Below are 22,265 nucleotides of genomic sequence, written 5' to 3' on the forward strand. Positions count from 1 at the left end.
GTATAATACATATTCTTATGAAAATAGTTAAGACTTAAGGCAGTCAGTTTTGTACATCTTTCACGTGCATTTTGGAAGAAAGTGGACTCTAATTGTTGAATTGCGAATTTTGCAGTTAGTAGACAAAGCTCTACAGTTAATATTGTTTAGATCTTGACCTTGCTGAGTTTTCGGTCTACTTATCAGTGATTGAGAGGGTTTTGAAATTGCCTGTCAGGATGACAGATTTGTCTTAATTTCTCTGTACTTCTGGTAGATTTTGTTTCATTTACTTTGTGGCTATTAAACTAGGTGCATATATACTTAAAATTATCCTGATGAATTGAATCAGGAAGGTACATCTTCCTGATGAATTGAACCTTTTATCTGTATCTATAATCCTTTATGTACTAAATGATGCTTTTATCTTCAACTCAGTTTTGTCTGATATTAATATAGCTATTTAGTTAGTATTTGCCTCACATATCTGTGCTTCATGCATTTTTCAGTCTTCTCTGACCTTGTTAGGCATACGTACCTCTTAACTATCATAAAGCTAGATGACTGTTTTAAAATTCAGTCTGAGGTTGCTTTTTGTATGAGTTTAAACCATTCACATATATGAGAATTATTGATGGAGTTGGACTAGTTTCTGTCACCTTTTTTGGTTTGTATTTGCCTGCTTTCATTTTTTGACCTTTTTTGTCTTTTTTAAAGATTCATTATTAACTATTGTAATTGTTGTTGATTGCCCAGCTCTCCTTTATTTTGTACTGTTTTAAACTCTATTTCTGTTCTTTTATTGGTTACCACTGAAATTTTACCATACAGATTTAATATTCTGACCCCATCCCCAAACAGTAAATGGATTTTAGAATACCTTAGCTCCAGTCTTTACCCCCTCAGACTTTACATTATGTTTCCAGTGTTTTCATTTTGGTCCTTTTTTTAATGGCTAAATTGGGCACCATTATTATTTTACCCAGGCAGTGTTTGTTCACATTTACCTACATATTTATTGTTTTGTTTTGTTTTTTCTCATATCTCTTGAACGTTATTTGGGGATTGTCATTTTCCAATATTTTAAAGTATTTTGAAGTGTATTCTTTGGGAGTTTCTTAAGAACAGGTCTGTTGGTGGTAAATTTCCCCAAGAGTCTGTTCACCTACAAGAGTGTTCATTTCTCCTTGTTCTTGTGCAGTAGCTAGCTTTACTGCATACACAAATCTAGGTTAACAAGAGTTATTTGCTCTCAGCACCTTGTTTATATTATTCCATTGTCTTCTGGCTCCCATGGTTGTTGAGTGGACTTCTGTTATTCTAGTTGTCTGTTGTTCCTTTGTAGGTGATTTGTCCTTTTTCTGGCTGCTTTCAGGATCTTCTGTTTGTCTTTGATGTTCTGCAGTTTCACTACAATGTGTCTAGGCATGGATTTCCTTTTATTTTTCCTATTTGGTATATGTTGAATAAAATTTTATACTTAAAGTAAAATATGGTACATTATGAAATATATGCTCACCATAGAAAATTTGGAAAAACAAAATAAATCATTGTAATACCTGCTGATAGATTAGAAAATAATCAAATAGTATAGGACAATTTAAAATAACAAGTAACATTCTTTGCTTCATTATTTTCCACACTGGTTCTCCTGGAGGCCACCACTTTTAAAAGCTTCTGTTTATGACTTTCTTTCATTTTCTTCATGTCTGTAATAATATGCTTATACCACTGTTTCTTAATTCACCAACTATAGATGTTATGTTTTGATTTCTTGCTACAGTATGTCAGTATCAAACTCTCACTTTTCCTTGCCTCCAAGCCCATGTAGTAAATTCACTATTTTTAGTTCGTCTATTGATTACTTTTATAATTTTAAGTAATACACCTATTTCTTGTCTGATTAACTGTATCAGTATATTTTGACTCCTGAAAGATAAAGATATTTATATCCTTTAATTCTTATACATCTTTTCTCATCCCCCCACTTTCTAAATTCTGTCACCCTTACTTTTATATATATTGCTGAAGATCTAATTTACATTTTGTTCTGTTTTTCTAGTTACAGTTACCATGCTTTGTAGGTTCGCTGTAAAAGTAGAGAACCAGTAAGCAGTGTTTAAATCATTAAGACTCAAAATACTTCTCAGGGCCAAGTTTACATCATCTTCTAGAGTTCTTCATTTAGGGGTTCCCTAGAGTTGTTTACATTTTTCTCCTTATGTACAGTGTTTTGTTTTTCTTTGATTCTTCTTTTTTTTCCCCTTCTTGCATTGCCTACCTGTATTATAGTCTGAAGGTCTATCATTTTATACTATTCAGTCTTTTGGTTTCCCTTTTTTCTTAGGTACCTTCCTCCTAGAGCCTCTGTCCTCTTCTGCTTCTCCCACTGGTTGCTCTCTAGGTCTGGGTCAAGGCTGTCATCCCAGGATTTACTCCTCCCCCGGGTTTGCTCTGCATTTCCTGGATCCCACTTTGTCTTTTCAGTATAGTCTTTTGTTTTGTCACCACATCATGAAGAAACTTAAGGAAAACTATGGGAGGTAAATTTTTTGAGCCCTTAGAAATTGAAAGTATTTGATTGATACTTCAACTAGGTACAGAATTCTGATCCTCAAAAAACTTTGAAGGCATGACTTCATTATCTTGAGGCTTCTAATGTTTATGCTGAGAAGTTGGTAGCCCATCTGATTCTTATTCCATTATTAATACTAGGGCTTTTCCTCTGGGGATATGTAGGATTTTCTCTGTGGTGTTTTGTTTTTTTGTCTTTGTTTTTTTTTTTTTTTTTTAAGATTTATTGATTGATTGATTACTATGTTGGGTCTTCGTTTCTGTGCTAGGGCTTTCTCTAGTTGCGGCAAGCGGGGGCCACTCTTCATCGCGGTGCGCGGGCCTACCCACTATCGTGGCCTCTCTCGCTGCGGAGCACAGGCTCCAGACGCGCAGGCTCAGCAGTTGTGGCTCACGGGCCCAGTTGCTCCGAGGCATGTGGGATCTTCCCAGACCAGGGCTCGAACCCGCGTCCCCTGCATCAGCAGGCAGACTCCCAACCACTGCGCCACCAGGGAAGCCCTTTGTTTTTTTTTTAATGGAAGTATAGTTGATTTACAGTGTTTCAGGTATACAGCAAAGTGATTGATTTATATACATACACACACACACACACACATATTCTTCAGATTCTTTTCCATTATAGGTTATTACTCTTACGTGTTCTTGATGTCTGAAATCTGCTGTGATAAGTCTAGGTACTAGTTAGTTACTTACGGGCTGGATACCCTGTGCACCCTTTTAATTTGAAAATCCATGCTTTCAGTCTGGGAAATTCTCTTACATTATTTCTATTAAAAAATTCTTCTTTCTTTTCATTGTTCTCTTTTTCTGGAAATTCTGTTAGTTGGATGATAAATTTCCTGCCTTGATTTTTCTCCCTTTTCTCTCCTCAATTTTAACTTGATCTTGTTCTACTCTGGAATATTTTCTTCACTTTCTCTTCAGTCCCCCTATTTTTTCTTTCTTAAGACAGGCATATTTTAAAATTTCCACAAGCTCTCTCTTGTTCTGTTTTTCATAGTATCTTGTGAATACAGGATCATTTCAAATTTGTCTGAAGAACATAATAAGAGTTTTTTTTGGTTTTTTTTTTTTAGAGAATTCTCTTTTGTCCCTTAATGGATGGTTTTCTATCAGTGTTTGTTTGGTGTTTTTGCACTTTCATTTGCAGGCTGTTTTTAAGAAGTCTGGACACGTGGTTACTAGTGCAAGAAAAGGCAGTATGAAGACTTACCTAGTGTTGTGGCGTGGGCTGTAAGCTTTACTGTGGGCAGGTCTTGTTTTAAATAAAGCAGATAAGGAGCTGCTTTATTGGTCTTGAAATTGCAGAGGAATTTCCCTGGGGGGCACTTAAACATTCCCACTAGCTGCCTAGATTCTCCCCATATCATTTGCTGAGTTTCTTTAGAAAAGAGTATTTTTTTAAAAATTAAAAAATTTTATCTTTTAAATGTTTGTGCCTATACCATTTGGAAAAGCTTGTTTTCTGTTTCACATCCTTTGAAATCTTTGCTCATTGCTCCAACCTCTCACCATTGGGTGCCCCTTTGTTCACTTCATCTAGATTAAATACCTCTATCTCAGCACTGTCAACTCCCAAATTAGTTATCTCCAGCCTGGACCTTGTACCTGAATTGCTAATTCCTATCCAGCTACTTCACATTTCTTCTTGGATGTATAATAAATCCTTTTAAACTTGTCTAAAAGCGAACTGCTAACATCTTCCCTTCCAGTTTGTTTTTCCTGCAGTCCTCCTCATTTTAGTTAATGGCAGCTCAGCCTTTCCAGTTGCTCAGGGCAGAAACCTGTGCTATTCTTTCTTTCAAACTTACTGCCATTTTTCCTTTCCTCTCTCTCTCTCTCTCCTTTCCTTCTTCATTCCCTCCTTTTTCCTTCCTCCCCTCTTTTTTCCTCCTTCCCTCCTTCCACCTTTAGCAAATCCTATCATCTTCTACCTTCAGAGTATATTAAAATTCACTCACCCCTTATACCTCTGCCTCTACTATCCTAGTCTAAGCCATCATCCATGACTTGCCTTGATTATTGCAATAGTGTCTTACTGGTCTGTCTGCTTTCAAACTTCCCCTTCTGCTCTCTGTTCCACACAGCAGTAGAGTGATCTTTTCAAGCTGTAAATTAGATCACAGCACTCCCCTGCTCAGAACCCTCTGTTGACCCTCTGTTACACTCCAAGTAAAAAAAGCCCTCCTTGATCTCATTACCTATCCCCCGCTTTGTTCTCCTTCCTCTTCCCCAGATGTACTTGGTGTGTTTCTCTTTCAGAGCATTCAGACAAGAGCATGTGTGAGGCCCTTTTGCCCCCTCCTGGGGATGTTTTCTTCCAGATGTCCACATAGCTTGCTCAGCTCTGTGAGGCCTTCCCGAGCCACACACTCCCTACCACACTTTTCCTTTTTCTTTTTTTTTGGCCGCGGTATGTGCCATGTGAGATTTTAGTTCCCCGAACAGGGATGGAACCTGTGCCCCCTGCTGTGGAAGCGTGGAGCCCTAACCACTGGAGCGCCAGGGAAGTCCCCCAGCCCCCTTTTCTAAAACTTAATTTTTCTCCATAGCACTTATTGCCATCTAATATATATTTTATATTTTCATAGTTTGGATATTTTTATCCAGACTTGGAGCTTTAAATATCATCAACATAAAATGTATTTTATTTGTTTGTTTTTGAGGCTCATCTCCTTTCCCTCACCACCACAATATAAGTTCTTTGACCAGGGATGTTTGTGTGTGTGTGTGTGTGTGCATTTGTGTGTGTTGTTCATTGCTGTTATCGAGCACCCAGAACAGTGCCCGGCATGTGGTAGGAGCTTAGTAAATATTTGTTGCCTTAATGAATGTGTCACTCCTACCTTGCATCTTACTTGTGGTTCTCCCAGCGTCTCGTTTGTAGCTTTTTTGCTTGGTCAGTATTTGTGCATGTATTTTCTATTTTCCAGAGGTGGTTGAAATCTCATCTGCTGTGATCCCCTTCCTAACCCCCATTTCTAAATCAGGGATCTCCAGATTTCTGACCATACAGTTTTTTGTATTCTAAAATTATTTTTCATTGTGTACGCTAAATGTATGTATTTAGTTTACATATACACACTCAAATGCTCTTATTTATATGTATGTTAGAACATGTAAAAATAGAATTCTAAGGAGTATAGAGATAAAAATATTTCTAATATGATAGAATTTCTGATATTTCCTTCCTCCATCTCAGTGGAGGAAGTGGATTATCCTCTTAGAGACCCTATTTGGAATCCACTGCTATATGTTGTTAAGGATTTGTGCCATTTTTAAGTTCTTTACTTCATTTTTACGGACTCTCCAGAAGGAGAGTCTGTAAATGCATATACTTAATATATCATGTTGGACTGGAATCACTGTGAAAGACTCTTAGTAAAGAGGAGTTTTTATATTCAGAGGAAACAAGGAAAATTCCCCCTTCGTTCAGCCCACTGCCTTCCTCAGAGGTAAGCACTGCATTTACAGACTGGTGTACGTCTGTAGTCTTGGCATTTTTTTTTTATATGTATGTACATGTCCATCCTTTCTGTATAGAGTAGAATTATCTGTATATTTATATGGATATATGTATGTATATATAAAGGAATCACGCCACATGATTTTCTTTGTAACAGGTTTTGTTCCATTTAATGTATCATAGAAGTATAATAACCTAGTGATTATGAATACGGGCTCAGGGAGACAGACCGCTCGCATGTTAAACCCGGCTCGGCCACTCACTAGCTGACCTTCACCTTTCTGTGCTCTGGTTTCCCAAGAATATGTGAACTTCCTCTTGATGGATATTGACGTTGGAATCTATGGAAGGATCTTTGCTTATTTTGCATTCTAAAGTTGGGCTGGGCCCAACTTTGAGGGGCCCAGGCTTTGAAGCCTCAAATGGCCTCTTTTTAGACATTTTGTTTCTTTGTGACGCGTCCCCTGTTAGAGCACTTTGCTACTTCGCTCACTGAAGTTGTGTTTGCTGCCCAGCTGATTTGCAGGTGGTGCTTGGCTGGGGATGTGCCCCTCTTCCTAATGTTGACTATACATGTCCTCTGTTAGCTGGTGCTCTTAAAAAATTCCATGTGACTCTAAAGCCTTGTAAATTTTGAAAATTATTTTCTGTATAAAGATTTTGAAGAGTTAGGTTAATTTACAGATGTAATGGAGAAACGAATAAAGATTCTTGTATAAATTTCAGCACTTTTTCTCTGTTCTGTAACTGAATGACATCTATTTAACTGGGAAGTCAAAGGCTACAGTTCTTTATACGAATTCTGTTAGAGAGGCTGTGGGGAGTTGTGATTACCATCTTGCATCCTTATATTTTGCACAGCTTATTTGTTGGCTTGGTGAGTAAACCAAAGTAAAAACAACCTTTCTCAAACTAAAGCCGTCGAGAGACATCTGTTATCTTGGATTGGAAGACGTTAATATTAAGATGGTGATACTCCCCAAATAGATCTTGAATTCAACTTGATCTTTGTTAAAATCTTTGCTGGCTTTTTTGTAGAAGTTGGCAAGCTGATTCTAAAATTCACATAGAAATGAAAAGGACTTGGAATAGCCATAACTATTGAAAAATAATAAAATTGGCAGACTTATATTTCCCAAGTTCAAAACTTACTACAGATCTACAGTAATCAAGACTGGCACTGGCATAAGGGTATACATATAGACCAATGGAATCAAATTGAGAATCCAGAAATGAACCAGTATACTTATGATCAACTTGAATTTCAGTAAGGATGCAGACAATTTATTGGGGAAAGAGCAGTCTTTTCAAAAAATGTTGCTGGACAACTGGATATCCACCTGCAAAAGAATGAAGTTGGACCCTTACCTTACACCATATATAAAAATTAACTCAAAATGTAAGAACTAAAATTATAAAACTCTTAGGAGAAAAAAATAGGTATAACTCTAAATGAGCTTGGATTAGGCAGTGGTTTCTTATGGCACCAGAATCACAAGAAACCAAAGAAAAAATAGTTAAATTGCACTTCATCAAAGTTAAAAACTTTTGTATTTCAAAAGATACTATCAAGAAAAAGAGAAGACAACCCACAGAATGGGAGAAAATCACATATCTAATAATGATCTAGTATCAAACCAAGGCTGAGTCCTCATTTTCCCTATCTTTAAATTTCCACCATATCTTATATCAGTACAGTTGAATTCCATTATTACCACACATATATATACATTTTTTTTTTAAAGATTTTTTTGATGTGGACCATTTTTAAAGTCTTTATTGAATTTGTTACAATACTGCGTCTGTTTTATATTTTGGTTTTTTGGCCATGAGGCATGTGGGATCTTAGCTCCCCGACCAGGGATCGAACCCACAGCCCCTGCATTGGAAGGTGAAATCTTAACCACTGGACAGCCAGGGAAGTCCCATCACCAAATATATTTTTAAAGAGATTTGTCTGTGATCATGGGTCCAATTACCCTCCCTGCCCTCTCCCTAGAAAGGAAGTGTCAAGTACTGTCCTATTACTATTTTCAAGGGGAAATGAAACTCGATACTAGATAAAACAATTTAAAAATAATCTGAAGCTTGAAAATTATGGGTAATTGATGAAGGGGCAAAAGTACATTAAGTTCACATCATATTCAGGTATAAAGTACGTCATGCTGTTTTATTGCTTGCTTTATGCTTCAGATCTTCAGTGCTCCTTCTCATATGAGGTAAATAATAGAAAATTCTTTGTGTGTCACATGTCTGCTTCCAGCCAATCAGAAGCCAGAATTATTTTGTGTGTAATAATAGGGTTTCTTGTTTAGAGAGGAGCTGTAAGTGAGACTTAACAGGATACAGGGGCCTGCATATTAGGGCTTCTTAGTTGTGGCAAAGGGAACATTGGTCTGGTTTGTTTAGCATTTTCAGATTTACTTTGGAGCTCTGACTCCAGAAATGTACAGTCCTATCTTTTAATTTATAGGTTTTAAAATGTTACTTTTAGTACTTTTTAAAGTAACAGCCTTAATGATTGCTTTTATTTTTGATGAAAGTTTAATGGGCTGTGAAAGAAAAATTACCAAATACTAAGAAGGAAAGAGAAGTTTATGAAAATGTCTTCAAGGTTTCCATCACCATCTTCACCGGTTTTCTTTTCACCTGGGCCAGTTGACTTACGTTCTGTAACAAGTTCCTCTTGTTCACTGAGTGAGCTAGACAATATTTCCCAACTTCTAAGGAAAATATCAACTGATATCAGTGAAATTAAAGGGATGAAAGCAGCAATTTTGACAGTGGAAGCAAATCTTTTTGATTTAAATGTTAGAGTGTCACAGAATGAAGCAAAAATTTCATCTTTGGAGGTTAAAATGAATGAATATTCAACGTTAACATCTGAATGCAACAGACAGTTTGAAGATCTTCAAGAGGTGGTAGATTTTGAGTCACAGTCAAGAACTACTGATGTAAAAATAATTGGCTTCCTTAGAAACATTGAGAAAGGTAAATTCCTAGTATGTGATATTATCATGTAGTAGTTTTCATATGGAGGCAGCAAGGCACAGAGAACTTGAATTTTTCATGGACCTTTAATGACAAAATCAGACTCTTCTACATGATTTAACTTAGAAGCCTAGACTTTAGAATTCCATCCTTTTTAGTGGGTCTCTCTAAAATGATGGTTTGAAAAGGTAGATGAGTATAGAGAGATGAAGCAAAACTTGAAATGTCAGAGAATGGTCCTGTTTCATGTATCTGTCTTGTGAAATTACTTGAAAATGTATAATTCTTCCATTGTTCACTGTTTATGTTAAAAAGACCTGTTGTTAGTATTTGAATTCCTGTAACCTAATTACACATCAGTTTCCCAAGCTGTCATACAGGAATACAATTTGACCAAATGATATCTGTGTTTCAGGTCAGCTCCTCAGGATTTACTGTGTTTTTAACCATGATAATTTTGAAAGGAATTAACTTTTTTTTTTTTTTTTTGCAACCACTAAAAAGTAATGTAATATAACATGTTTTAAAAGAAAATAGCTGATGAAACTTTGGTAGGTTTTAAAATTTTTACTGAAGTTGAATTTTAATGAAACATGATAGTTGGCAAACAGTTGCCAACTTACATGTTGGCCCTGAGCGAGCAGACTGTCCTTGTGAAACTGACAGTAATAGATTCACTAAGAATTAGCCTGCGTGCATCTTACTGAGATTTCAGTATTTGGAACCCTGTCAATTACAGTCCCTCGTACACCGTACTGTAACACTTCTGTTTTAAATCAGCAAGTGAGTACCTAGTATCTGCTGAGCACTGGACTGGGGAGGTTTGGAGAAGTATGATATTCTCCCATCACTCAAACTGAAGATAGAAAAATCAATTCTGTGTCTCTGTTTTATTTCATTTTGCAGTGTGACTATGAGGAAATTATGAATGTGTTTAAGAAATAATACATACTCTAGCTGAGCATCTTTTCTTACAGGAGATTCAAGTGATTGTTTACATGCTTTGCTGGTGTAGGACCTGGACTGTAGAGCTCTGAGTGTCTACTTACTTGTTCATTATTCTTTTTGTATCCGTCCAGGCCTGTAGTTTGTCCTTTGGGAACTCTGATCAGATAACTCTGGGGTGTTGTTTTGCCCTTCTGTGGGTGGGGGATTGACTTATAATGGTGAGAGCCTAGGTGATGGAGGGAAACACTTCTCATGTTGATCTTGCAGTTGGCTGTTGCCTGTCTCCCAGGGTGCAAGCTGAGGGTCCATGCAGCACCTCCCCCTGACTTTTGCACCCCCTTTATCTTTATCACCAGGCTTTATCTGCAATCCAAGGAAACCAGCTTCCAGACAGGGAGAACCATTGCCATTTTTGACCTGACTTAACCTGAGTACAGGTTTTTGTCTTACAGACCTTTGGTCTATAAATATTATTAAATTGTAGAAGCTTTAAACTAGTTTAAAGACTTTCAATTAAGAACCCAGAAAGATTATTTTGGTCTTAATTTCTGGGAAGCACACGTGCTGGTATTGTTTGTTTTTTAAGCTTAGTGAAGTTTTAAAATTTATATTCTAGGAACTCAGCAGAGGCAATTGTTATCCCGACTGCAAATTGACCCAGTAATGGCAGAAACTCTGCAGATCAGTCAAGGTTGGTAATAATCTTAAATTTTCATTGTAATCTAGCATTTTTCAGTTGCTATTTCCATTCCTTACACCTCATTTAATGTATCTTGTATGTCTTAGATCCTGCCCTAAGGTGCTATATTAAGATCTGTGAAAATATTTTAGGGCCAGGAGATAAGATCTGCATTTTCTTCATGCTTTGTGGTGTTTGTATTTTTCACCTCATGCAGAAACTTTCTTCCTTTGATGCCATTTCACCCAGGTCCCTGGAAACTGTTGGCTGCTCATGCCCCTGCTTTAGGGACCACTTGAGTCCCTACCCTACTCTCCGTCCAAATTTTGCCATTGCCCTGAGCTGCTTTAGTGTCCTCTGGCATGTTCAACCTTATCTCCTTACTTGTGCTTCACTTTAGAATCTCATGGCCAAGGCTATACCTAGAGCTTATCATTCTTAGAGCCACTGTAACTTGTTTACCTGTCTCCCTGACCCCCAGCACACAGACAGAAATACCATGCGCTACCTCAGGACTGGGGTGAGTGCCTTATTTATCTTTGTGTTCTCAGTGCCTGGCCCCTGCCAGATGCGTGTAAGTGCCTAATAACTGTCTGCTGAATAAATGAAAGGAGCCATTCAATCCCTGGAGTCGTTAATTCAGATCCTGTTTTCTTCTGCATCCGTTTCCTCTAAACCTGCCCAGTGTTGGAAGCTGTGGTCCCTTGACCCCTCCCTGTCGGCTTCTAACTGAATTTTCTTCACCTGTGTTCAGGATTCCACAGTCAGCAACTGTATTCCCTGACCCTTCCTGGCCTCTGTCTTAGAAAGGTGTGCTTATTGTCTCTAAGGGTTACCTTTCACCCAGATGCCAGATCCTACTCAGCGGACGAACATTCTGGTGTCGCCACACTTCTGTAGCTTTAGGCTCTACCTCTCTTCTGGCTTCTCCCTTCTGTCTATAAAAGTGTTGAGATATTCTCCATCCTTGATGTTGCCCTCTCATCTCCCCACATTCCATCCTGCTTTCTACATAAGAGTATTTTCAAAATGTTTGGCAGCTAAGGTCTGTGTATGTTGTATTTGCATCATCAGCTCTTAAACATTTTTTTGTTTCCTTTATTTTTATCCATGATGCATATACAGTTTGAAGCATCATGCAGTTCTACAAGGCTTATGAATGAGTATATCCTTTGCTTACCTCCTATCACGTTTTTTATTTCTGAGAGCCCTTTTGTTTCTGCATATTCCTTTAATTTATTTTTTAACATACTGATTTTATTTCATGTATGCAATACTTTCTCTTATTTCTCTGAAGATATTAAAGGCAGTTTTGGACATTTTCCTCCCCTCCCTCCTTGGTCTTGTTTTCTCCAGGTTGTTTGTTTTGATCACTGTCTTTCATGACAGGTTCTCAGATGTCTGAGGATCCTTGGTTGACTTACATTTAAGAGTGGGGCACTTAAAAAGCTGGTTGGTGTTTTGGGTTCATTAATTGGGGGATGAGGTAGGGGGTTTTGACTTCTGAATGTAGACCCTGCAGTGGAGAGTGATTTGTCTTGCCTGTTTACTTTGGGGGCACCATGATGTCTGTGTCTTTGGGTCTTTTCTATCAGGTTGGTAAGCTACTCCAAAGAAAGATCTTTCAAGAAATGGAATGGCTGCCAGGGTTCTGGGAGCTAAGTGGGGACGGGGCTGAGGGACACACCTCAACATTAACTACTATGTAATGTTTACTTAACACACAAGTTTTCAGAATCGTACTTCTTTCAACATGGCTGGCATTCATTGGTCCAGAAACCCTCTCTGTTTTTACCTTTTCAGGAGTCTAAAGCTCCACTTTCTCCAAGAGAGAAGTGGTCAAAGGTTACCAGGAAATCTAACTGCTTTTTAAAACTAATAGTATATACGTTTAGTTAATTTTATTGTGGCACCTTTCTGTCAGAGACCATGATGCTTCATCCATAAGCTTATCTAGCAATGATCGATGGGAAAGCACATCTCCAATTATTCCAAGTATTCTTAATATAAAGGTTAGGGAAATAGGTGTGGTAAGGATCAGAAAAGAAGAAAACAGATAAATAAAAGAGAAACGGACACTTGAACCCACTTCTGTTGTGCCCTGTTTTCTCCCAACCCCTTCCCAGGGTCCCCTGTGCTGCCACTTTCTTAGCCTTTGAAGAATTTTGGGATCCACATTAGATTGCTTCATTATTGGCTTAAGATTCTGCTTTTCGAGATTTACTAAGTTAGTTTTCGACTTTCAAAATGTGGTTATCTCTTCTTTTACAATTATTTTCTTTGTGAGTTTTAAAAAAAATTAACCTTTTAATTGACATTTTGTTAGAGTTTCAGGAGGAAACAATGCGTGGGTTCAGCCTGTGGTCTTTACCCAGAAGATGTCACTAACTCTCCCATCTGTCTGCCCTACTTGACCCAGGCTGCTCTCGTGAGTCTTGCAGAGGTGACCAGTGGCTCGTGTGGAGTGTATAGCTCTGTTTTCTGTGCACAATTCTCTAAACTCTGTGGTGTGTGGCACTTGCGTTCCAGTGTTTTCTTCCATCCTTGATCCTTTGGCTTCCAGGACTTCACTCTCTCTGTTTTTCTACTAATTCCTTTTCATTCTCCTTCAACTCCCCTTCTCCGCTACTGCCCCTTAAAATGTTAACTTTATCCTTTGTCCTGCCCTCAGCATTATTTTCATCTCTACTGTATTCTCCCAAGATGCAGATGAGTAGAACTGCTGTGCCTCAGAAAGAGCAGGGCGGTGAGAAGGAGCGACAGCCCTGGACTAAACTGCGGGCCCTCCTGTTGCTGTAGCTCTGGGGGCTCCGTGAATCATTTAGGAGCTTGAATTGCAAATCGGTCATCTGTAACATGGGAGGAAAATCTGCTTCCTAGGCTCCCTGTGAGGATTCAGTGAGAAGACAGCAGCACTGACTATGTACAATTTATTAAATGTTCTCATTTCACCTTCAGCTTCGACTCTGCTTCTCTTATTTCTCTCCCCCTCCTGATAGTCAAATCTGAATTTTCAACTTCTTTCTAAACACCTGAGTGTCCCACAAAAACCTCAAACTAAAGAAATCTAAAATTGAAATTTATCTTTGCCCTCTTTTAAATCTGCTCTTTCTCCTGTCCTGACTCAAGGACAAGCCTCTCCTCCTACACTTGTCTTACTGTGTCTGCTGCCCTTGCAGGGGAAGGCAGGTGTGCCTCCTTCCTGGGACAGTAGTTGAAAATGCATCTGCTGTGACGTCTAGTGCCAGTTCGAGTGTGGAATGTGTCTCCTCTTCCTCTGACCTGTGTGAGGAGAGGACAAGGGGTGAGAATCTGGTATTTCGGAGTCTCTCCATCTCTCTTGGGAAGCAGCCTCATAGCTGAGATCTGGGACTCCAGTCCATTCCTACCACTGTGTGTTTTTCCAAAAACCAACTTGCTCATGTCACTTCCCTACTTAGAAAACTCTCTGGATTACTTACTTCTTCTGGACCAGAATCCAAACTCATTGGCACATACAAGATCCTTTACGCCTCAGCCTTCTTGCCACTTACCTACTCAGCCCTCCACACACCCCTCCAGTCATACCACGTTTCTCACCGTGTCTTCAGTTCCTTGTGCCCTAGGAGAGCCCCTGCCTTTCTCCAGTGACTCTACCTGAAATGCTCTATTCTCCAGTTCTCTCTCCCTCTTAGTTTATTCCTGCTCATTCCTTTGATACCTGCTTCAAATGTTCATCCTCTGTAAGCTTTTTTTTTTTTTCTCTCTGTAAGCTTTTCCTTGATTTCCCAGCCAGAGTAGGTTACTTTGTATTCTCCCAACACTTTGTTCATACCTCTTTTGGATCACCTTTTGGGGCATGCTGTTCTGAAACTATGTGTGCATCTATTTTTCTATTTTTTCTTTGTGTACCTAGCATAGTGCTCTCACATGTTCAGTTTGTTCAGTGAATGAACATGAATAAATATCCTGTGAATTTTGGTTTCTGTTATTTGGTAATTTTAAGAGAATTGTGACTTACTAATAACTTCATTCAGTTGATTGCCTATTGATAGGTCAAGCAACTCCATCCTGGGCTCCAGGTCTTGGTATATTTTATAAAGTAGTTTAGCTTAAAAATCATATCGTAGATGGTGTGATCTGTGACTACTTACATTAAAGGTCAGTTTTCCTTGCTATATTTTTATCAATGTCCGTTCATCTTAGAATTCCCTTTCAAAGTAGTCTATCTACAACCAGGCAGAAATTATGCCAGTTGTATTCTTTTCATCAGGGTATGTTCTGCTCTGTAAGTGTGCAAAATGAACAAAACAGATTTTAGGAAGATTGTTTTTTTAAAACAGCCTTGGTATCATTCTAGGGCGCATTAAGACTCTGTATTCTTTATGTTCTTAGAAAATATTGTTGTACTTAAAGTAAGTTTTATTGTTAATAATATCCCATTAGATGCCTCATGGAAGAACCTTTCTATACTGTAGGCAGGAAGTGTTCATTAGAATGCCTTGGTAATATGCTGTATGAGGAAAGGAAAACTTGACTTCTTTGAAAAGATGTTTGGCATAGAATTGCAGCCTTATTCCTGAGTAGAACCATTGTAATTTTCCTTTGAAAATAATTACAAATATATAAAAGATTGACATTCTTCTCACGTGTGTGATGTTGGGAATGCAAGGTATATTCAGAAGTAAACATTTGTGGCCAATTTTTTTGGCTCAGATTACTATGACATGGAATCCATGGTCCATGCAGACACAAGATCATTTATTCTGAAGAAGCCAAAGCTGTCTGAGGAAATAGTAGTGGCACCAAACCAAGAGTCGGGGATGAAGACTGCAGATACCCTTCGGGTACTTTCAGGACACCTTATGCAGACACGGTAGATGGTTTCTTTTTCTTGTGTAGCTAATTTGTGTTGATTAGAAGTGGAGGTTAACCATTAGTTCCCAGCTTCCCTCCTCCCCATCCTAGCCCCCAGTGTAGAGTGCTTTATTGATTCTGTAGTTAGGCCATGTATCATAAGGCACATCCAGTTTTCAGAAACTCCAGTTCATCTTTCTTATTCAGAAATCCATTATCCTGCAAATAAGTCAGTATATAATTTAGCTCTTTTCTTAAGAGATTCTTAAGAATCTTAAGAGATTCTTTTCTTTATGCACATCCAGGAAATGAAATTTAAAAAGCCAGGTGATCAAAATCAGGAAGTCTAACCAGAGAGTTAGCAGATTGGGTTGGGTTAATTATTGCCTTAGATAATGGACTGAATGTTCTGTAAAGAAACAAACATAGAGTTAATAAAATCAGTGTAAATATAGAACTGCTGGTTCTGTGTTCTGAGCATAGATGCTGATTTCTCTGTTTATTTCCATTTGACCCTATGTGGGTCAAACGGATGCCAGGGGTCAGGGTTGAGGGGAGATTGTCCTGAGAGCAGCCTGAAGGGTCGCTGGTGTTGATGCTGCAGTGATTGGCTATAGTCATTGTGTGTTAGCAGGAATCCACTGATGCTGTACCTGTAAGTCCTACCAAGTCTTTTTTGTTAATGAAGAAACCGCAAACCAAGGAAGGGACTGATAGTTCTGTTGAAGAGCACTTTAGGAGGCTTGGCTTTTTGTGCGTGTTTCCCTAATACTATGGTATTTTCTATCTGTCTGGCAGAGATCTTGTACAACCAGATAAACCTGCAAGTCCCAAGTTTATAGTGACGCTGGATGGTGTCCCCAGCCCCCCAGGATACATGTCAGATCAAGAGGAGGACATGTGCTTTGAAGGAATGAGACCCGCACACCACACTGCAGCCTCACACGAGGGACTCGCGGGTCTCCTCCACCCACAGCAGTTGCAGTTGCTGAGCAGGCAGCTTGAGGACCCAGATGGTAGCTTTTCAAACGGTGTGTGGGGAGCTCAGACTTTCCCTTCTCAGGGTGCTGTCATTGTGAAGGATGTCTTTGACATGTTTCTCAACCTTGAATGAATATTGGTTGTAGGCTTTGCTTTTATTTATAATTCAGCAGTGGCCTTTTTCCTTCTCTCAGACAAAACGACCAGTTAAATTTGAGACTGTTTGTCCCTTATGTGTTCCATAAGTGGGGTGTTATTCCGGTGCTAAAATGGAGTTCAGCCATGGAAGCCAAAAAATACCTCTTCATTATACTTGTTAAAGGATGAACCATCGTTCTTGGTGCCTTGCTTACCTTTTTTTTCCCATTTGGAAACTATACTTGTTTACTTTCCACTTGAACCAGCAGTAGTCTCTCTCGTAGTTAACTTGACAGAAAAGTCAATTTGGATTTCGATGCTATTTCTACCACAGTGAAATTCCTTTGAAAGGAGTTTCTCACCTAATCTGTCAAAATACTTCTTGGAAGTTTAGAAAAGACCTTATGTTTAAATTAATTAATATAGAGGCGTGGTAGTTACTGGAAATCAGGTGAACTCAGTTCAGATAGCAGCATGCTTTTAGGCATTTCTTATCAGTGCTTCTTCTCTCACTGGATACCAGTGGCAGGTGCAGTGTCACTGAGCATTTTCATTCATGTTAAAGAATGATAATCATGCTCCTCATAGCTTGTAAAAATTTTAGGGACACCTTCATTGGCAGGGGAGACAGTTACTGAATCTTAAATATGAAGAGTATCAAAGAAAAAACAATAATGGGTTTTGAAATTTTTCCAAAGTAATCCTCTTCTTGGTAGAGATATGAAAATGTACCAAATGCCCTTTTCAGTCACTAAAAATAGCCTTTAGGGGGAGATCATGACTGAGTGAAGGAGATAGTGCTGTAATCTTTTTTTTTTTTTAGTGCTGTAATCTTGAACTGAGGGCTTTTTCTGCTGTGAGTCAGTAATGTAGTGTCATGGTTTTGATGGGTGAAGGGAGTTGAAAAATTTGACCTTTCTTTGAAAGGAGGAAAAATTGTAAATGTTAACAAAGGTGGTAAGAACTACAGTAATCAGGCAGTCCAGATTTCTTGATCTTGTATATTTTTGTCTAAAATAAGAGAAGATTCTGGTGTTTTTAGTACTTTGGTTTTCAGTTTGGTAGTTTAATTTTTGGTGTGTTAGGGTCTAATTTTGTTTAAATGTAGATGTCCATGTTAGGCTTTATTGGTATACATGTCATAGCAGTGACACTCTAAATAACATGTTAGTAGAAATTCTTGCCTGGGTTACACAAGTGCTGTGGCCATTATGGAGACAACTGTGATGAGTGGTGAGCCTCCTTTACCATTGCTTTGATCTGGGACTCTCAATTTTTCACGGCTGCTCAAAGATGAGGAAGCTTTGTAATGGTAGTTAGGACATAAGTGAGGCTGGAAAGACTCCACAAAGAGGCTCTGGTCTCTCTTGCTCTCCCCCTCCAAGTAGGGAGTTTGAAACTTGGTAATTGCTTTTGGTGGCTTTCTGTTGAGTGTTTCAAGGATGCCACCAACAGCAGCATATGTTTTAAGCCACTCCCACTGGCCTTTTATGGCAGCACAGATTTTATAGCTTGCAATAAAAAGTGAATTTGCCTCTTAAAACTTAAATAGGAAGAGTTTTAATAGCTTATGAAGTAAATGTTAGGGAAAACCAGCATTGTGACCTTTGTGTATATATGATGTAATTTTTTCATCAGAAAGATAAAGTTTCCTTGTAAAGTGTTTAACTTCTTTAATATTGCTCATGAGATCTAGCTACTTTACTCCATTTTCCAGCCAACCTGCTCTTGGGTATTCTTTTAACTTCTTTCACATGGTCTGCGTTCTCGTGTATATACCTGGGTTTAAAGTATGTTCTTTAGGAGGGGAGGGTAAAACATTTTCTCTGCAGGAGTTACACAGAAAAAAATTTAAAAGTGGAGAAAACTCCTCCTTCCAGACTATCATATTGGATACTTTTATATCCTGGAGCTAAATAATAAATTTTACTCTTTTTAAAGTAGCACGGAAAATGGGTCAGGCACAGTCCTAATAGCTGTCTCATTATGCTCCTAGCTGGGCTTCAGGACTGGATTTGTGTGCCTTGTTCTCCTTCATGAAGACTGAGGTTGGGTCACTAGAACAATAAGTACTCCTGATACTGGCTGTTACATTGTTTGGTTTTGATTGGTTGCCTGTTTTACACTCTTCTTTTCATTAAATCATGAAACTCTTAAGCAAGACATTATTTTCTCTTGGTATAGATGAGGAAACAGAAGTTCAGAGATGTTGGATAACACATGCCCAAAGTGTCTAGCTCAGCCAGTAAGTGACAGAGCCAGATTGCAACTGCAAGAGGACTAGGTGATGTGGTTGAAGTGCTGTTTGCTCTGATAAACATGAATGTGAACCATAATATAACACCCTTGATGCCTTTTTTTTTTTTTTTTTTTGGCTAGGGTGTCTTGGGCCAGAACCTGGCAGCTCATTATGGCCTTCAGGTGTAATTTTATTTGGTGTATTCTGTGTTTTAAGTTTCAATTAGTTGCTAGCATTTAAAATTTAGATCTCATAGGGGAATTTCCTGGCAGGTCCGGTGGTTAGGAGTCTGCACTTCCACTGCAGGGGGCATGGGTTCGATCCCTGGTTGGGGAACTAAGGTCCTGAATACCGCACAGCACAGCCTGTGTTATAAAATAAAATAAAATAAAATTTAGATATCATATAAAAAGGTCTTTGGCTTCCTGAATTGGGAGGCAGTCTGGCAACACTAGTTCCATTTCCCGCGTCACAGTAGTTGACGTGGTAATTGGGACGTGGCCTCCTGAGTGGAGCGGCAGGGAGCGCCGTGGGTGGCCACACGCTTGCTCTTTGGGCTGCTCTTCCGAACCTTTGTTTCCTCCAAGAGGCTTTCTGCCATTTGATCACCTTACACCCAGCCAGCCTCACTCTGTTAGGGGATCTGCCAGGTCCCTGTAGGTTATGACATTTGTGACTCATTTTAGGCACAAATCTTTTCTTCCCTTTGTACATTGACGTGAGGTTATCACCTGGACTTAGAAAACTGCACATACCTCAGCGAGTGGGAACGCTTGTATTGAGGCACTCATCATCTTAACCTGAATATGAGAATTAGTTCACATTTTTTATCGCCTGGTGTGTTCAGTTCTCATTTCATTTTATTGGCTCCCTACTTGACATTCTTTCCTCTGTTTTCTATGTCATTCAGCTGAGCTAATTGTGAGAGTTGGAAGTTTTCGGGGAGCACTGGGCTCTGCTTGCAGCGCCGCTGTCCACTTCACTGTCCACAGTGAGCGGCGTGGCCTGCTTCCTGGTCGCCTCCTACAGGAGTCTAGCGTCCGTGGTCAGCAGAGGGGTCGGACTCATTGATTGTGTGTAACGTATAGACGCAGAAGAACATAAGATTCTAAGACTGGGTTTTGAGGGAAATTTATTAAAGGTGCCATGTCCTGAATTGATCATAATTAATGAGATACTTTTAATTCGTTTCCCTTTGTAGCTGAGATGAGTGAACTGAGTGTGGCACAGAAACCAGAAAAACTTCTGGAGCGCTGCAAGTACTGGCCTGCCTGTAAACATGGGGATGAGTGTGCTTACCATCATCCTGTGTCACCTTGCAGGTGAGTAGCAGCATCTGATTCTGGTTTTCAGGTCGATTCTAGGTACAGCTTAAGTGTGTTCTTTTCTGTGGACACGTTTGAGTTTTACAACTAAATGCAGCAGTGATACTTAACTCTGGCGCTCCCAGGACAGCATTCACTTGTGTCTGTGTGTATTTGGGGGTGGGGGGAGGTAGGAGGAGGCTTCTTTGTGCCTCATGCCTTGAGATACTGAAATTTCTGGGTTTCTTTGAGGATTCTGTACCTTTAAGGAGATGGGTATGTGGTAACCGCCCCAGTTTGTATGCATTGTGTTCACACACAGACTTTAAGACTTTGGGGAAAAAATTAGTTTATAGGTAATGAGATAATATTCTGGACTTCAGTATAATTTTTCCTTGCTAGCTGGCTGGTTCTGTGGAGTGAGCTTTGAGAGACGAATTTTTTTTTTTTGGTCCTGTAGGTGGAATCTCTTCATGTTTTAACTTTAAGGAAATTTTGATGTGAGAATTTTATGGATGTACATGTAGAGGGAGACCATAGGATCAGTCTCATTTTTTTTTTTTCCTCATAGTACGGTGCCTTGCATACATGTTGTGCTCACATAGAGTTTACGCCATACAGTGTTACAGACGTAGACCTTAATTAGGGAGTAAGTGGTGTCTCTTATTATCACAGAAAACCCTTCTACCTTTCATGGTGGCTTGGCTTGAGTTGAAAATCTGCTATTACCCCAGGCTTTGGAATAGACAGTTGTGTCCTGTTTTGATATCTGGCATCATTTAGAAATGGAGTTTCCTTTTTTTTTCTGTTACTTCTGTGTATCTCAAAACAAGTAGTGATGAAATTAGGAGTATAATGGACCCTCTCTACAAAAAACTAGTCATGCATTGAGGAGATTAAATGTGAGTAATATGTCCTTTTGTTTTATAGAGCCTTCCCCAATTGTAAATTCGCTGAAAAATGTTTGTTTGTTCATCCAAATTGTAAATACGATGCAAAATGTACTAAACCAGAGTGTCCCTTCACTCATATGAGTAGAAGAATTCCAGTACTGCCTCCAAAACCAGGTTGGTGACTTTGTGCCCTACTACATTTGGGTGAAAAATGAAAAAATGACATTCTGTGATTATAAACTGAATTAAAAAGAAAAACAAGGAATAGTTTCAGAAATCATTGTGCCATAATCAGTTATTCTAACTAATCTTTAAAGAACAAGTGTACCCATCCTATAGTATTCTAAAGTATTTTATTTTGACTAATGAATATATAAATCTCCTTGTGTTTTAACTTAAAAGTGGGTCCCATAAAAATATCAGCAGACTGCATTAAAAATTATTTTGCCAAATAAATTTCACCTTTGTCCTTATTTTTGTCAGCAGTTACAACACCAGCACCACCTTCTAGTAGTCAGCTCTGCCGTTACTTCCCTGCTTGTAAGAAAATGGAATGTCCCTTCTATCATCCAAAAGTAAGAACTTTCCTTTTCCCAAAAATGAATTTAGTGGTAACTTCTCACTTCTGAGGTTGTAAGGTCACTAGCAAACTATACTGTCTTCCTTCCCCCACCCCCCAAGTTTAACTTTTTTGTTAGAGTTCACGTTATGGTTTTTAAGATCTTTAAGTTATTCCTTAGTTGTCCCTGAGCCCGCGTCTGGCCCATTAGGCCAAGCTGTCTGAACTGATTTAATGTCAGTAGCCTAATCTCTTAGGAGAATGAAGCTCACTTTCGCCGGTCACTTTCCATTCTTCTTTGCCCCTGCGTGTGTTCCCCCTCCCGCAGCCCTCATGCCAGAACTGAGATGATGAAATCCAGTAGTACTTAATGGTACCATCCACACTTGTACCATGGTTTTAATTGTCTGGGTACTAAAGATTGGTTAATGTGTCTCCAGCTGTGTAGTTGCTCAGCATGAATCATCTTCTCTTTGAAATATCAGCCTGGAAACCGTACGAAAGGCCTTTACTTCCCCAACTGCAGTTGGGCATAGATGAGGGTAAAAAATAAGGGATGTTGGGCAGTATGTGCAAGGTGGTTAGTACATTGATTAGAGGCAGTTTGTATTACATACTGAAGTCCCTTTTGAAACTTAACTTGCTGTTATTCTTTCATTAGGATTTTGTGTCTTG

The 22,265-nt window shown here is 38.9% G+C and overlaps 1 protein-coding gene across 8 annotated transcripts in view; it reads left to right on the forward strand.

The window, feature by feature from the left end:
• ZC3H14 (zinc finger CCCH-type containing 14) overlaps positions 1 to 22,265 on the forward strand; it is a 39,294-nt gene that overhangs the window by 15,760 nt on the left and 1,269 nt on the right. The window contains exons 10-15 of one of the 8 annotated variants that reach the window (XM_061181154.1): positions 10,578 to 10,652; positions 15,336 to 15,495; positions 16,275 to 16,507; positions 20,036 to 20,156; positions 21,069 to 21,205; positions 21,515 to 21,606. In XM_061181154.1, the coding sequence (XP_061037137.1) occupies positions 10,578 to 10,652; positions 15,336 to 15,495; positions 16,275 to 16,507; positions 20,036 to 20,156; positions 21,069 to 21,205; positions 21,515 to 21,606 (818 nt within the window). The remainder of the gene's footprint in view (positions 1 to 10,577; positions 10,653 to 15,335; positions 15,496 to 16,274; positions 16,508 to 20,035; positions 20,157 to 21,068; positions 21,206 to 21,514; positions 21,607 to 22,265) is intronic. The other 7 variants (XM_061181155.1, XM_061181156.1, XM_061181157.1 and 4 more) reach the window with 7 other exon arrangements.

Source organism: Eubalaena glacialis, chromosome 2, assembly GCF_028564815.1.
Source record: "Eubalaena glacialis isolate mEubGla1 chromosome 2, mEubGla1.1.hap2.+ XY, whole genome shotgun sequence".
Lineage (NCBI taxonomy): Eukaryota > Metazoa > Chordata > Mammalia > Artiodactyla > Balaenidae > Eubalaena > Eubalaena glacialis.